Source organism: Metarhizium acridum (genome assembly GCF_019434415.1).
Source record: "Metarhizium acridum strain ARSEF 324 chromosome Unknown scaffold_356, whole genome shotgun sequence".
NCBI lineage: Eukaryota > Fungi > Ascomycota > Sordariomycetes > Hypocreales > Clavicipitaceae > Metarhizium > Metarhizium acridum.
Genome location: NW_027094030.1, coordinates 524,463 through 538,916, shown reverse-complemented (window position 1 = coordinate 538,916; position 14,454 = coordinate 524,463). Strand labels below are relative to the sequence as shown.

Genomic DNA, 14,454 nt, shown 5'->3' with positions numbered 1-14,454 from the left:
GGTGGCCAGGCGGCTGCTGCTAGCGGGGCGTACTGACCGTGGGGTGTTCTAAAAGACTACTGTTGTTTGATAAAGTAGGCCGTATCCGACGCCGAGATGTAGGCAATGCCGGGTTGGATGGTAATTGAAGTTGTTGATGTGGATGTTGAGAACTGCAAGTTGGCCAGCAACAAGGCTACAAGTGCAGGCGTACGGAGCAGTTACATGTTCGTTTGTGGGTCCCTCAATCGTGGCTCCACGCGTGGAAAGAGCAGGCGGCAGTCGGCAAACAAGGTGGGGCACCCAAACTCCCAGGCCATCTCTATGATGCGTTTCCAAGAGCCCATCAGCCGATGGCTACCGGCACCGAAAACCTGCGATATACATCTCATTCTCCCATCACCACAGCCAACATGGGGGATAGAATACCACCACCGATGCCAGGGCAACTGCCCTCGTCATTCGACGACAACGAGTACGCCGTGATATCCCAATGCATTTCCCCCCCCTTCTGAATCACCGTGCTCACGCGACTACAGAGAATTCTTCAACGAGAGGCCAATGCAGAAAGTCGTCCGCAAGCTCAAGGAAGAGCCGCTCGTACCCCTCGGTCTGCCAACTTCAATGCGCCCCAAACTCCTCCAATTAACTCGCGGCTGACTCTTCCCCAGGCATCGGTCTCACCGTCTTCGCTTTCGTGAATGCCTACCGCGCCCTCCGCCGCGGCGACTCCCGCCAAGCCAACAAGATGTTCCGCGCGCGAGTCGCCGCGCAGGGCTTCACCGTCTTTGCCATGGTCGCCGGAAGCATGTACTACAGTCAAGACCGACAAAAGACAAAGGAATTGCGAAAACTCAAGGAGGAGCGGGACGCAGAGGAGAAGCGACAGAAGTGGATCAAGGAGCTCGAGGCCAGAGACGAGGAGGAGAAGATGATCAAGGCTAGTATGGAGAAGAGGAGGCAGCAGCTGGAGGCTGCGGATACTGCGGCCAACAATGGTGAGGAGGGGGCAGGCACGGGTGGTATTTTGGGCAAGATGGGGTTGTGGTCCAAGGGGCAGGAGGCTGCCGAGGCCGAGCGGGAGGTGAAGAAAGAGACGACGAAGAGTGAGAATCCAAAGAGCTCGTTGGGGGCGATTAGCGAGGTTTTGGTCAAGCAGAAGGGCGATGAAGGAAAGAAGTGATGGTTGCGAAATCATTGGAAAGTGTATGTTGAGGCATAATCGGCGGCATGGCTTTAGCGGAATGTACGAAATGTTACAGAATCGGGGTTCTACCCAACTGTACACGTACAATGGATGTCGAAATAAAATGTGTCTTCACATTGACTCCGGATCATCTACAAAAGACTGGTGGTTGTGTTGAGACCACCGACTACAAAGAGTTGCGATACGAGTCCAGCTCAGCTGTTTCCCTGATTTGCAAACGCCATTTAAACGCCAATCACCCCATCGACCCTCCGCTCCTGTTTGCCCCAACCAAGCCAGCCATCTCCAACAAGGCCCTATCGGCCTCAATATCGCCCGAGCCCAGATTTATCTTCCTTCGGGCCTCAGCCTCTCTCTCTTCCCATGCCCACCTAGCAGCCTGTGCTTTCGCTTCATCGTCGCCTCCACAGCCCCATACTTCCAGCTGGTCAATCTCAAACCGATCTTGGAAATTGACTTTTCGTGATATACTTGTATGAAATGCGCCTCCACGAGCGGAGTAATCGTGATTGAAGACACCGAATTCGAAGGAGTCGTTCAAGAGGAGAGATACCGCGCCGATAGAGTAGTGTGTATGTCTGCGGCTGGATTTGGATGGCCTCGGGTGTGGGGATCCGAATGAGAGGCAAGGTTGGTTGCCGGGTGGTTTCGTGAAGGCCACGTAGTCGGTGTTTATAGTTGATGCCGGAAATACGTCGTGAACAGGGGACAGTTGGAACAGAACGGTTTCAGAGTCGCCGAAGCATTCTTTGTGTGTGTGCTTCCATGGCTCGCGGACGTACACTCCGTATGTGACACGGGAGGATTTACTGCCATTCTGGAATCGCTTGGTTGGTAGAGCATCCGCAAAGGCAGCTTCCGGGCCGCCGTGCGGCGTGTCGGCTAGTAATGTGCCGCTGACGAGAAGAATCGTGGGTGCACGCCAGTTGAACACCTTGGATTCGAAGCTACCCATAGAAAAACCGGCTTCATTTCCAGAATACAGACGTCTTACGCGGCGAAAGAGTGAAGAGCCGGGGAGGAAGAGGGATATCTGAGCGAGCATGTGGTCGTTTAAGATGTCGCCTCTGTCAGAAAGGAGTGGTTGGGCGGGCTTTGGCGCCGTCTGCTTCTGCATATGCGGGTTGGCATCTTTGCGTTTTGAGAAGTCGAGATTTTTGGAAAAGAGGAACTGTTCGAATAAGGCGTTGAAACTGTTGAACAGGTTGGGGAACAGGACAGGCATAATGGTCTGAAATTGACGGTACTTGATGCCAGGCGAGGATTCTACATCGACGAATGACATGAGTATACATTCGGCTGTTGATCGAAGCACTTCGAGTTCCTTGCCGGTAACGCGGTTAGAATACTGAGACAAGCTCTCCTGGGCGTCCAAGGGCGCCGCCAACAGCAAGAGCATGACCAATTTTCGAAAGTTGTCCGTTGGTATAATGGCGCCGTGGAATTCAGGAGCACTACCCTGCTTCACAGCCTCCTTGATATCGAGCAACTCATACGCGGTGAGAACCAAGTCATCGTCCATGTCATCGTCATACGGCTCATCCTCGCCAGGAACATCAACGGCAAACCCGCCATCATTGGCAGCAGTACCGGCCGATTCATCTTTGGCTGAATCTGACGGCGGCGACACTTCCGGCTCTGAAGCTTTACGATCGTAGACGGCCAGACTCTTGAACATGAGCTTGGTCCAATCGGTCGATCCTCGCCTCAGCACACGCTTGTACCGCTCGGTCATGATGACAATGACCATGACCAATTGCGGCAGCTCCAGAACTACGGGGGCGTCTTGCAAAAAGGGGAATGCGCCAAGGTACGAAACCATTTGAAAAACAACGGGGGAAGCCCCCAAGATATCGGGCAACTCAAGGAAGCGTGCGATGGTTTCCTCCTTGAGGTACCGAACGGAGCCCTGTTGGTCGGCAAGGCTCTTGAAGACATCTTTTAGAGAATAGAATTCCAGTGAGGTGAAGCATTTTTCTTTGAATCGAAGCGCCTGCAAAGACAAGATTAGAATGCAATCGTTCGTACAGTCGCAAAACGGGGGCGGCTTCTCACAAGATCATACGCCAAATCCTCGCGGGAGCGTCGGCGCGGCTTCTCATCCGAATGCGACTGGCCCATGGTCTGTGACTCTGTTGCTGTGCGGCCGACTATTGGGCAGACATGTCGTAATAATGAATGAGACGACTCTCTTCAACCATGAGAAGGGCGATTTGATGGATTACGAGGGGAATGCGATGAAGGATGCGTGTCGAGTAGCGCTGTGCACGTCAGCTAATCTAGATGGAAACGAATTGGGAAGCCAAGACACCGCCACCTTCTCATGTTTGCGACCGACCACATGCAACTTCAATCCATCAACACGTGCTCGACACACTATTTCATGCGCAAAACAGTGCTCGTCTACCAAGTCGAACTTTGAAAAGCACGCACATGGTCCAGCTGCGCATCACATCTACGTCACAGCTCCCATCTTGCGTCGACAACTTGCTCCAGTTCCCTGGTGCTCGAGTGCATAGGCAATCTCCATCAACGTCTCCTCGCTGAAAGAGTCGCCCGCAAATGCTAATCTAAACGGCTGCTTCGGCCCCGTCACATTCACCGTCCCGAGCTCATTGTCCTTCAGCCGCACGGGAATGCCGCGGAGAGGACGTGGCAATGCGGTGACAGGTGGCTTCGGACCGCGTCCTTGCCGGCGGCCATGGAAATAACTTCTGGGTCCATCTCATTGACCACGTGGACGACTGGGTTGACAACCACAATCCGAGCGATATTCGCCTGCACAAGATGGACGCTCGTAAACAAGCTGCTGCTGCTGTCGAGACCGGCGCGCAGTTCATCCAGCGTCGCATCTAGCACCCTGGGCCATTCAATATTTCTGGTCTGGAAATGAGATGAACCCAACGCTAGGAACCAGCATGCCACCCGCAGAAGCGAGTCCTCGATGTCGGATGGGAGCATATTGACCGTCTTTGACATCTGGCCGTGAGCCGAGGGTCGGGTGAGTTGAAAAGATGCCGTCTGCAGTAAGCTGCCGGGAACTCCATCCGAGGGATGCCACTGCATTGACCTGTTGAGAGACAGACAGGCTAACATTCCAGGACAGGACACGTCTTGGATTATGAAGTAGAGTTGGGCCTCATATGTAGGTCGGCACATGGTGGCACATGAGCTCATGCCGGCAGAATCGCATCCAGGAAATTGCGTGAAAAGGCAGGGAAAGGCATAATATTGACGTACTCCTAATAGACAAAGCTATGAGGAAAAATCAACTTACAGAGGGGCGCGGTTGATATATCTTGTAAAACAACTACTCCGTACTAGTTAGTGGTAACTATTACGTAGGGTAAGGGTTGTTTCTTCATTAGTACCTAATCACTAGTAGCTATGTTTATCTAAAACCTTATAGAGTTGAGGAACTAGTGCCAATTTGGCCGGGTCAAGGAACACAGTAGTATAGAGTCAATTGACAGCATGGCTTCTTTCTTCTGGTAAAACACGTCGAGACCATCGCCTGGCGCAGCGTTCAAAGCTCAAGTTGTTGCATCACTGGCATATTGTGCCGTGATAAGAATGCATCGAGTTTGAATGAGAAGCACCAAGACTTTGCCAAGAGATCGTCGTCGAAGCCACAAATATTCGTCACGATCCAATAAGCCGCCGACTATTCTATATCGTCGTTGTATAATTGGGTGCCACATCAAACACCCGCCTATTCACTTACACTCCACTTGGGCAAGTATTTCCGCCTTGAACCCATCATAACCCTTGAACCCATCATAACTTGTTCAGTGTGTCACGACTTCGACTTGCCATCTGTTGCCCAGAGGCCCGGCCTGCTCCTATCAAACTTGACCTGAATGCTAGGGAGATTTCATCGCCCTTGGTGAGGCAAAGACAGCATTCGGCTTCACTACTTCCCTAGCGAAAGGTGCCATCTACCGCACGAAAAAAAACGCCCAAATATCCTGTGCGACACAATCCTACCTATCCACGCTCCCAAACTTGCTGCTAAGCATTTCCACCCAAGCCTAAGGCTATGTTGATGAAGATGATGGGACAACAGCGGCCATCTCTCATTTAAGCCACGTGAAAATGAGGCCTAGGTGGCAAACTAGGCCCATGAACAGTTGCAATGGCCATGCCCACGCGTTGCCATTAGCATCGAGTTTTCTTTTTCTCTCGTCATATGGATCCTCAAAAAGGTGGTTGTGAACCTGGCACTGAATTGGGCATTGTTTTCCAATGTCCTGTTCGCCATGGTGCCGTCATGGGGAACCTGATCAAAACTCATGCTTTACCATCTACCATTCCCCTGTATATATACCACTTCCTGCCATTCGGTTCTCGTCAGTATTTTCCCCGAGACTCGGCGTAAATTATGAGTTTTTCCATTTCAACAATCATCTTCACAGCTATTACAGCGTGTACATTGTGTTCTCAAGTAGTCAAGGCCGCCAACCGCGCAGTTGAGTTGTCACAAACACAACCTCATTCATTCACTTACTCGAGTCATGTTTCCATCTCGAGATGCCTCAATATGTGAGGCTGCACTGGCCTCGATTTTGTCCCAGCGACTCCGTCTGTGTGGCATGGGCTCAATAAAGGGCCTGTGAATAGATTGAAATTTAATCTCGTAATTATTTTCAAGTTAGAAGGTCCTTGGTTTCATTAATCTAGGGACATGACCCTTGACCTGTATATGTACATGATAACCTAGTTGTGCGTAACCTTAGCCTCCTGACCTCGCTGTGATCCCTCACGATGCATCCTTAATGCTAATGTAGCTGGACCCGGCTGCACCAGCATATATTGGCCGTCTTCGGAAGGATATGTCACTTGTCCGTGTAAAAGTCTGTTCCCAGTAAGGGGCCCCCGAGTCGTCAGGCGACTCCGGATTAGGAACCAAATACTTGCGGCTTCAAGCTCCCCCGTCCTATCAATGGATTGGACTCGGCACAGGAAACAGAATGCGAAGGTCAAAAATGTTTGTTACGTACCAAAATGGCAAGAGCAACGGACCCTGAAACGAGACAAAGCACCGGACATAGCACGCCGACATATGCGCAACGCCCCGACGTCCATTTACTCGAGCGTTCCGGTGTCTTAAACGGGAATTTGAGAGACAACATCCGACGTGGCGAATGCTTCCACGTTAGTGTCCGCAGCTCCTCAAGCTGGATAGCTGCTTGGAAACAAGTTCCACCGCTGTATTCACCAGATCATTCAGTGGCTATCGAGTATCACGATGGGTATAGCGGCTTCGCAGATCTTGCGCAAGCAGCCATCGCTTCGGATGCGAACCGTTTCCTCTCAGCGAATAGTTTTATCGATACACACTCGGGCGTCTCTACGGCGGTCTCTGGGCCGAATACTGTGGATCGAACGAGTGAGACTGCGGCTCTTTTATGAGCTCACGGTATTGTTATGAGCGTGGTGTTTCGGATCGGCTTTCCGGCCGCATCCTCCATCATGTTATGGGTTGGCATGTGGAAAATCCACGCTGGCTGGCAACTACTATCCTATGTCGGGTGATGTTGCGGATTTGCCATTGGAGTTATTATTTCCCCGCGATACCTGGCCTACTAGAGTTATAGCTTTTCCAAGATAGCCATACTCGACTTGGTGTCAGAGTGCCTGCTCCCATGGTCATACAGCCTGATGGCTACACCACGTACACTACTGCAAGTACCAGGAGCGTGGTATCGTCAGTCACATCCATGTATGGTACGGCCGCTACCTCATGTGCCTTGACATAGTGGCTGGGTTAGTCACATCATTTTACTGTGTCAGCATCATTTTGGCCGCAGGAAAAATAACGTTATTATAGGCAAAGCTGCGAATACATGAATGTTGTCAGACCGGAGGAGTCGAGGTTGTACTCTGCCCTATTCCAAACCAATGGGGCCCCGTAGTCTAGCGTCTAGTTGAATCCAATCCAGGTTGGTGGTGTGCTACAAGGCAGTTGCAAGAACGTCATATGCAGGATAATTACTGTACACTTATTCCACTTGGCTGCTGGTCTTTGTACAAAAGTAGTGCTGTGTACGTTTATACATGACTAGTTTTTGGCAGGACCTTAAGTACGTAGAGAATCATTTATTTATAGAAAAGAAATGACAGTACGACTTATCTGCCAAGCTGAGTATGTTGACAACAACCCACCTACACAGGGGGCTACTGCAAGATTCTCAATCCTGAAGCAGGAGAAAATAGAATGTGGCAAAGGGGGCTCGAACAGGCCGGTGTGAGATTACAAGCCCAGCCGCCTCTGAAACTGGACCCTTGAGCTGCGAATCAATTAGTATTAAAGTAGAGTTTGGTCCCAAGACTACCGTTCTTGAGCTTTGTACCACTTTTTAAAAAGCTGACGCAGTGCTATAGAGTCAAGCTAATTATATGGATGTACCTACTACGGCGCACTTTTCTCCCCATCACTGCGTCTAAGAGATGATTCACCTTGCGCAAAGTTGCCAACCTCGTTAGAAATTGGGTTCTCCTGCAAAGATCTTATCAAAAGGACAAGAGCATATTTACATAAATACTTTCTTTAAAACACAATCATTCGCATGCTGTCTATATTTACACGGGCTCGAGGCGTGACAGCATTTTGTCCCTTTCATGCCGTTATTTCTCAAATAGAACGACGATTCAAAGGCCCACCTGGAGGTGTTTTAGATTGACGACTCTTTCTAGATATGTGCACAGTTCTCTGCGCCCAGATCCCACCGGGTTCAAGCTCGTGTGCAACGGCTAACGTAGGAGCCCATTTCGACCCTTTATTCCAGCCCCGGTTGCAGATCGCCCAAGAGCGATTAAAGCAAGAGCGACTTCGGCCTGAAGGCTCGCCGGCGGCGCAGGCTTCACTAAGCTCGTCGGTGGCTTGGTGAGTATTCGCAACGCCATTTTCAGCCTTCTTTTCACTTGATAAGTTTATTCTGTTGGAACTCTCATTTGATTTCTGCCAGTAACAGCAGAGCGACCAGTGTGGCCGGACAGAAGGAAGACATCCTGCTATTATGCCTACAGAGGGTTCTATTATGGACCACATGGCTACGTCCCTGCTACCGATTAGCCGAAATAAGGTTAAAAACTGGTTTGATTATTTAACTAAACTTACACGGTCTCATATAGAAAGCCTGGCGATATATCTAAGTCTCGAATACACGGTATGCGTATTAGCCCCACAACACCAGGTCTAAGTAGTTCGGGTAGCTGGAAACGTAACTGTGCCAATAAGCAGCTTTGGGCAGACCATGTGGATCGTCGCACGCCCTTGACATCTCGAAGTCTTTGAACTTCATCCAGAAACAGACGGGGGACTGCATTGAAACAAGGTAATGAAGAAATATATGACAGCAAAGACATATATTATGCCGAGAGACACATAGAGAACCCACTTCTCATAGTTAGATAGTTATAGTGGTAGGCGGAAAAGAAGCAGGGCGACTGAGGTTCTTACTAAGGCAGTCAAGGGTTTGTATATTAGCTCGCAAATCAGCCAGGAACGAAAAGCAAGGTAGATTTCCTCAGGTGTGATATCTGACACGTGCTTGCCAATCCCGCCAGCAATGATGCCTTCAATAGCACATATTTCGAGAGTGAATCTATCTGAGCTAGCTTCATCTATTCATTCGGAGACTGAACGATGAGCAGCTTCCGGCCTTTGTCCGTCATGGCACCCATCTTGCTTATATCGCCAGATTTTATCGACACGTTTATCTGATATGTGCTGCGGCGCAACGCAAAATTCCCTTGAAGCTTGTCGTCACCTATCTGAACTGTGGGTCGGTCATAGGGCTCTTCACAACCAACATAGACCGGCTGAAGAAGGGTTGATGACAAAGTATTCACCGTGGAGGGGGAAATTATAAGACTGGTACCCGTAGGTATAATGGGAAAATCTCGTACACTTGATTACTCCAGAAAGAAGCGCAATTATCCTTTTGTAGTGAGCAGCAAACTACGTACGTAGAAAAATTGTTTGCCCGTTGTATGGTAGTTATCACCTTGTGTGGGAGGTTTGATTAGCAAAGTAATTATTTATTGTCACACGGTTAGGTCAATCCAGGATTAAAAGCCCTTTGGTACACAGCAGGATCACGAGAACTATGGGGCACACTAGGCACGGGCCGTTCCGTTCATGTATATAAGATGGTCTCCCCTCGTCTTTTGGCTTGAGAAAACCAATGACCTTTAACACCCTACAAGATTATCCTTGAATCGAGTTATTTGCTCCAATCCCTCGCTCATGAGCTGTCACATTTACATATTTCTCACATACTATCTATAACTGCCCACGCGTAACACAGTTCCACATACAAGCAATTACCTCATTTCCGATTCAATCTCCCAATCAGCTACCTGAGCTGGTACTGACCAGTCAAACCCTCCGGACCTGACGATTCCTCCTCCTGCCCTTCTAATAGCTTTCCTCGGGCCTGTGGCCGTTCATAATACACAAAACGGCAATGATGTAAACGGGCACACTTACATCCGGCCCAAGCGGCCCTTGAATTTTTCTGACAGGCTTGAATAGAAGCAGTAGTACTTAGAACAGGGACAACAGACGTATTATACTCCCTATTCAAGACGCTGATGTCGTATTCGAGCTTGGTATCATCGTGAAAGCGATATTGTAACACTTTAGACTTATTAATTCTTCCAGAAAGATGGCACTCATTCACGCCTAGACCGTTAAAGTAGCACCGAAAAACATATGTATGATGTAGTTGATGTAAGTCACGTTTGGCTGGAAACATGGCTCTTTATAACAGTGTAGGGATTAGGATTCGGTTACCGGATCAACGGCTAAAGCGGCAAACATATATAGCAACGTCTTGGAAAGCTTTATCCCAAATGAATTGGCTATAAGTGTTCTAAATAACGAATACCATTTGCCGACATCATCTCGACCACAGTATATATGCCATGGTGCATGTCCACTTTTGCCATGAAGCACAAGCCATGGTCGTGGCTATATGTAGCTGTTGTAAAATGGCCAAGAACGCCTGGAACGCCGGAAACTGTGTACGTATGTCGGGTGAAGAGTACAGAACGGTAAATATAGCGGTTGGAACGGTGCTTCATCTGTAAGAGAATATGAATGTTAGTGTTGTGATAATCACCACCCAGGACGTGGCCTTGTCAAACCCGGCCAAACGCGCCCGCGCACCAGTTGCCCTGATTGGTTGGAACAAGGTTACCCCGACCACTGCGCACTGATTTAGTTGAGGTTTCAGAGATGCAATCCATTTTGACATGCGCGAGATCCCTACAGCGCAACGAGAGAGAGACTGAGAGCCCGAAGAAATGTAGACTACGGGGTGGAAGAAGTAAAGTGCGGGAATTCCGACAAGGACCTGCATCCAGCACAGCAATATTTTGTTTGTAATTGCTACCAACATTAGTATTGTTCCCATCTTCTATTCTCTTGATCTCGTATCGTGGGCCCCATTTGTAGTTTCCTTCTTTGGGGAGAACGAGGCTGCTCTTATCTAGCTTGCACAAAGTTAATGACATCGTTGTAAAACCCAATCCTTCCATCGATTTGATACAGCCACATAGCATGTGCTAAATTCTGCACAGCGGAGTTACCAAGCGTTGCAGACAAATGATCGTCAAGTCCTCGAGATGCCTCCGCCGTCTTAACTAACTTGATATAATTCTCACGCTCCGCCAACCGCTTACGATCCGTCTCGTCTTCTTGGTAGAGTGGTCCGTCTAAAGCCGGCGGCAACCTGCCTAGATCCTTAGCAAATTCTACCATCTCCCATGGCAGAATACATGAATCTTCCCAGTCAATGACATAATATTGAGAGGCAAGAACGATGTTGCTGCGGTATAGATCAGTGTGAAAGAGGGGGAATGGGCCTGTTCGGAAGCTATATTCCTTTGCAAGCTCCTTGTGTCTGGACGGGAATGATCTGATTGACTCTAGTATCTCATCGACCAACTGTGGAGGTGTCCGTTCACGGATGGTCTTTTCAGAGTAAGGAAACTTGAGGTGGTCAGCCGAGGCTTCCAAAAATTGCGCTGGTGAATCAAAGGGACCGCCGACCCCAGGGAGCGGTCCTACGCAGTACGTCCCGTTGGAAGCCTTGACGATGCCTCCAATCTGGGGAAAGCGTATAGCTGACATTTGTACCTAGATTCCAGAGGGTTAGGCGGCTCCACTAAGAATAGTCATCATGTCATACCTGAATGTCTGCCAATGTAGCATGGAAATCTGGTGTAAAGTTCTCGGGAATCTTCCCCTTGTGAACTTCGTAGCCGCCAAATGAATCCATAATTGTATCTCCGGGTAAAAACTCCATGAGCATAAATGGGGCACCAAAAACGTTATCATAATTGGCCTCATAAGCATAAACTTCGGGGACAGGAATCTCTGATCGCTCTCGGACCACTGACATTGTATGGACTTCTTGCTCTAAGCGTTGGATTGACTCTGGTGTTGGGTTGTGTAATTGGATTCGTACGAGCCAACAGGCGCCGTCCTGGAAGTGGAGACGTCGAACTAGGTTTCTACCGCCTTTATTGTATTCAACAGAGAGCTGGCAGGTAAATGGAATGTCTCTTTTCTCGAGCTTCTGCCTGGTGACTTTGGCATATTGTAGAAGAGCCTCCCAGTCAACAGCACCGAGTGGAACCTCGTCGACATCTGTATTTGCCCAGTTGAGCACAGGGGCAGCATTGCTCGATAGATTTCCACTCATATCGAAGATCGACTCGGCAGGAGGAGAGGCGCTGGCAGGATAGAAAGGACAAACCAAGTCCTTTTTGCTGGCACTCAGCGTGGCTATATATGAATAAGCGACAGCGTAATTTCGGTATCGCCTGGCGTGGAACCGTTCGTTGCTGACTTCCGTGAATACATCTGGGGCAAAATACCGAGGGACAAAAATCACATTTCGGTGTGAGCTGGCTAAACTTCGGTCGTGGCGTTTCCCAAAGCAGTTGTGGAATGCTTTGAAGCACAGAGGCGAATTGTAACGGCACAAGATACGTAACAAACTTGTCTCCCAACCCACAAGTAGCATTTAAATATCGACTAGTATAGTACTCTAAATTCTTGACTATATACGAGGACTAGTAGACTAGTAGCCTTTGTTTCAATCATCGTTTTCCGGGCGCGTCCATACACCGGAGTGGTGTGCGGTTTTATCCACAATCTATCCTCACAAGGCGGTTGGATATCACCAATCCTTTTCAGCAAGCGTAGTGCATGTGAGAGGTTAGACCAATCTATTATCCTTGTGAGCATAGTTGTGAGCATGCTGGGAACGGTCAAATATGATATATCGCGGTAGGAAACGGACATTATAGCCACCCGCAAGAAGTCGGCCAATCATTCTGTGAAACCAGACTACAATGTATGCCAGCCTCGTAGAGTGCGGTCATGCCCATTAGCCGTGAGCTCTTGTATGAGGCTCCCTACCATTTGCTGCACATCGATGCTTGCCTAGTCCCGAGTCTGCAATCCATGGCAAGAAGCGGTAACTATTTTTTTAAAAAGCTTAAATAATTAATAATAAATCTAATAAAATACTTGGATTATAAAAATACTACGCCACCCCTTGCACGTTAGAGCTGTGGGTGCAAGGGGTACGATCATCCGAAGGCTGGGAGTCCTTGGGCCAAGCAACTATTAAGCCATTACATTTAGCTAGCTATCTAGTTATGCAGAGCCGTGGTCTGACCTATATGGATTCCGTGTAAGGACCTGTCGTCTTCTATGCCGCTCATCCCTCATCTTCATCTTCATACCCTCTGGTGGAGACTCGTAAAACAGGTGACCACGATCAAAGGGCGCATCCAGCATCAAGCCCTGGAGCGTTTTTACGCGAGAGACAGCTACGTAGCTTAAACCAGTCTGAAAGTCCCGACAGGAGAGATCTGTCACGATGACATCTTCAGTGATGCTCTGCGACTTGTGAACCGTAATGGCGTAGCATACGATCAGGGGAAACTGCGTGCGAGTGCAGAGAGTGCTTCCGATGAGGAAGTCCCTGTCTACTGGGAGAATCGGGACAATCTTTCTGCCATCAGCGGTGGTCAGGAACACAGGTCCACTGTACTTGTCAAACTCCATCATGATAACACAGGGAGGGTCTTGGACTGGGTCAGCCCCCGGTGCCCAGCCGATATCGTAAACGGTACCGCGAGCGCCGTTGCAGAGACCAACTGGCTGCCAAAGGTTAGATGTCAGCATCAGACGGGCGCCAATGCATATAGGGATCTGCTTCGCAAGGTTGCCCGCCTTGTCATCAGGCGCCGCAGCCGCGCCAAGGCCGACATTCTTAGCCTTGACCTGAATGACTGGCCGGCCGAGGCGGTCGAGGTGGTAGTGGTTATATTCGTTCACCCTATCTTTCGTGGCGTATACTCGCAAGGCGTTGGCGAACCTGGCGACCTCCAGATCATCTAGCTTCGCCTGTACTCGACCGGAAAGGAGTTTCCAGGACTCGACTGACAGTTGGAGGAGCCGCAATTCCTCGAGAGCTGTGCGAAACGCCTTCTGATCGTCGCCCCGTTGCCGTTGGACAACCTTCAAGAAGACTGATTTATCGAAGCGTCTATATGCGTTCCTGCCTTTGATCTCCACTCCCTGCACCTCTTTATCGTAATAGAGCGGCTTCTGTAGCACGGGTGGAAGCTGGAAGAAGTCGCCAACCAGAAGGATGTTAAGACTACCAAAGAACTCCTCATTCCTACTCGGGAACGCCTCGCGCAGGCGGTCATCGATCCAAGAAAGCTGTCGCAGTCCCAGCATGCTCTTCTCATCGATGATCAGGTAGTTGATGTCCTTCAGCTTCTTCTGGAGCTGGGCCATGTCAGTGGGCGAGAGGGGCTTGAAGTCCTTGTTGATTGGAAGGTGTAACAGGGAGTGCAAAGTAGTGCCCGATATCTGATTTCCCGCGACGCCAGTGGGCGCGGCACGCCAAACAGGTGTCCCTCTCCCGGCAGCAGCGGCTTGGAGGTGCGCGGAGAGCAAATTAATGAGGTATGACTTCCCGGTACCACCTCCACCATCCACATGGAGCAGCAACTGAGAGGGTTCCTGATTCAGGAAGTGGTCCATCACGGTATCGTATACTAAGCGCTGATCCCGGTTTAGGGAATCTCGAGCTTCCAAGGGCTGATGATCCACATCAAGGTCAAGGCGGTTTGCCGCCTTGCGTTGCTTCCAGTAGTCGCCCTTGAGAATACCGTCATCAGTATACCGTCCAACGTGAGGGGTCCAATCATAATTGATGTCGATGTCTCGG

The 14,454-nt window shown here is 49.7% G+C and overlaps 4 protein-coding genes across 4 annotated transcripts; 1 reads left to right on the top strand and 3 right to left on the bottom strand.

The window, feature by feature from the left end:
• Window positions 1-392: 392 nt before the first annotated feature.
• Window positions 393-1,631, top strand: RCF1_1 (Respiratory supercomplex factor 1, mitochondrial; the record flags this gene model as incomplete). The annotated part of the gene is made up of 3 exons (XM_007817322.2): window positions 393-454; window positions 519-589; window positions 651-1,631. 3 exons carry the CDS (start codon window positions 393-395, stop codon window positions 1,160-1,162), a joined length of 645 nt encoding a protein of 214 aa, XP_007815513.2. The 3' UTR covers window positions 1,163-1,631.
• RTC5_1 (Restriction of telomere capping protein 5) lies at window positions 1,422-3,307 on the bottom strand (the record flags this gene model as incomplete). Its single annotated transcript, XM_007817321.2, has 2 exons — window positions 1,422-3,179; window positions 3,242-3,307. 2 exons carry the CDS (start codon window positions 3,305-3,307, stop codon window positions 1,422-1,424), a joined length of 1,824 nt encoding a protein of 607 aa, XP_007815512.2.
• A 501-nt stretch (window positions 3,308-3,808) lies between these two features.
• On the bottom strand, window positions 3,809-4,363 carry J3458_015533 (uncharacterized protein; the record flags this gene model as incomplete). Its single annotated transcript, XM_066120814.1, has 1 exon — window positions 3,809-4,363. One exon carries the CDS (start codon window positions 4,361-4,363, stop codon window positions 3,809-3,811), a length of 555 nt encoding a protein of 184 aa, XP_065974142.1.
• A 6,174-nt stretch (window positions 4,364-10,537) lies between these two features.
• On the bottom strand, window positions 10,538-12,040 carry J3458_015532 (uncharacterized protein). The gene is made up of 2 exons (XM_007817320.2): window positions 11,386-12,040; window positions 10,538-11,333 (listed from the first exon to the last, which is right to left on the bottom strand). Exons 1-2 carry the CDS (start codon window positions 11,899-11,901, stop codon window positions 10,680-10,682), a joined length of 1,170 nt encoding a protein of 389 aa, XP_007815511.2. The 5' UTR covers window positions 11,902-12,040; the 3' UTR covers window positions 10,538-10,679.
• Window positions 12,041-14,454: the final 2,414 nt, after the last annotated feature.

What these genes read in the sequence shown, in the direction of transcription:
- J3458_015532 (XM_007817320.2), bottom strand. Translation starts at nt 11,901, where the DNA reads ATGAGTGGAAATCTATCGAGCAATGCTGCCCCTGTGCTCAACTGGGCA. An exon ending in CTACATTGGCAGACATTCAG is followed by an intron (nt 11,334 to 11,385) that starts GTATGACATGAT and finishes TCTGGAATCTAG; the next exon opens with GTACAAATGTCAGCTATACG.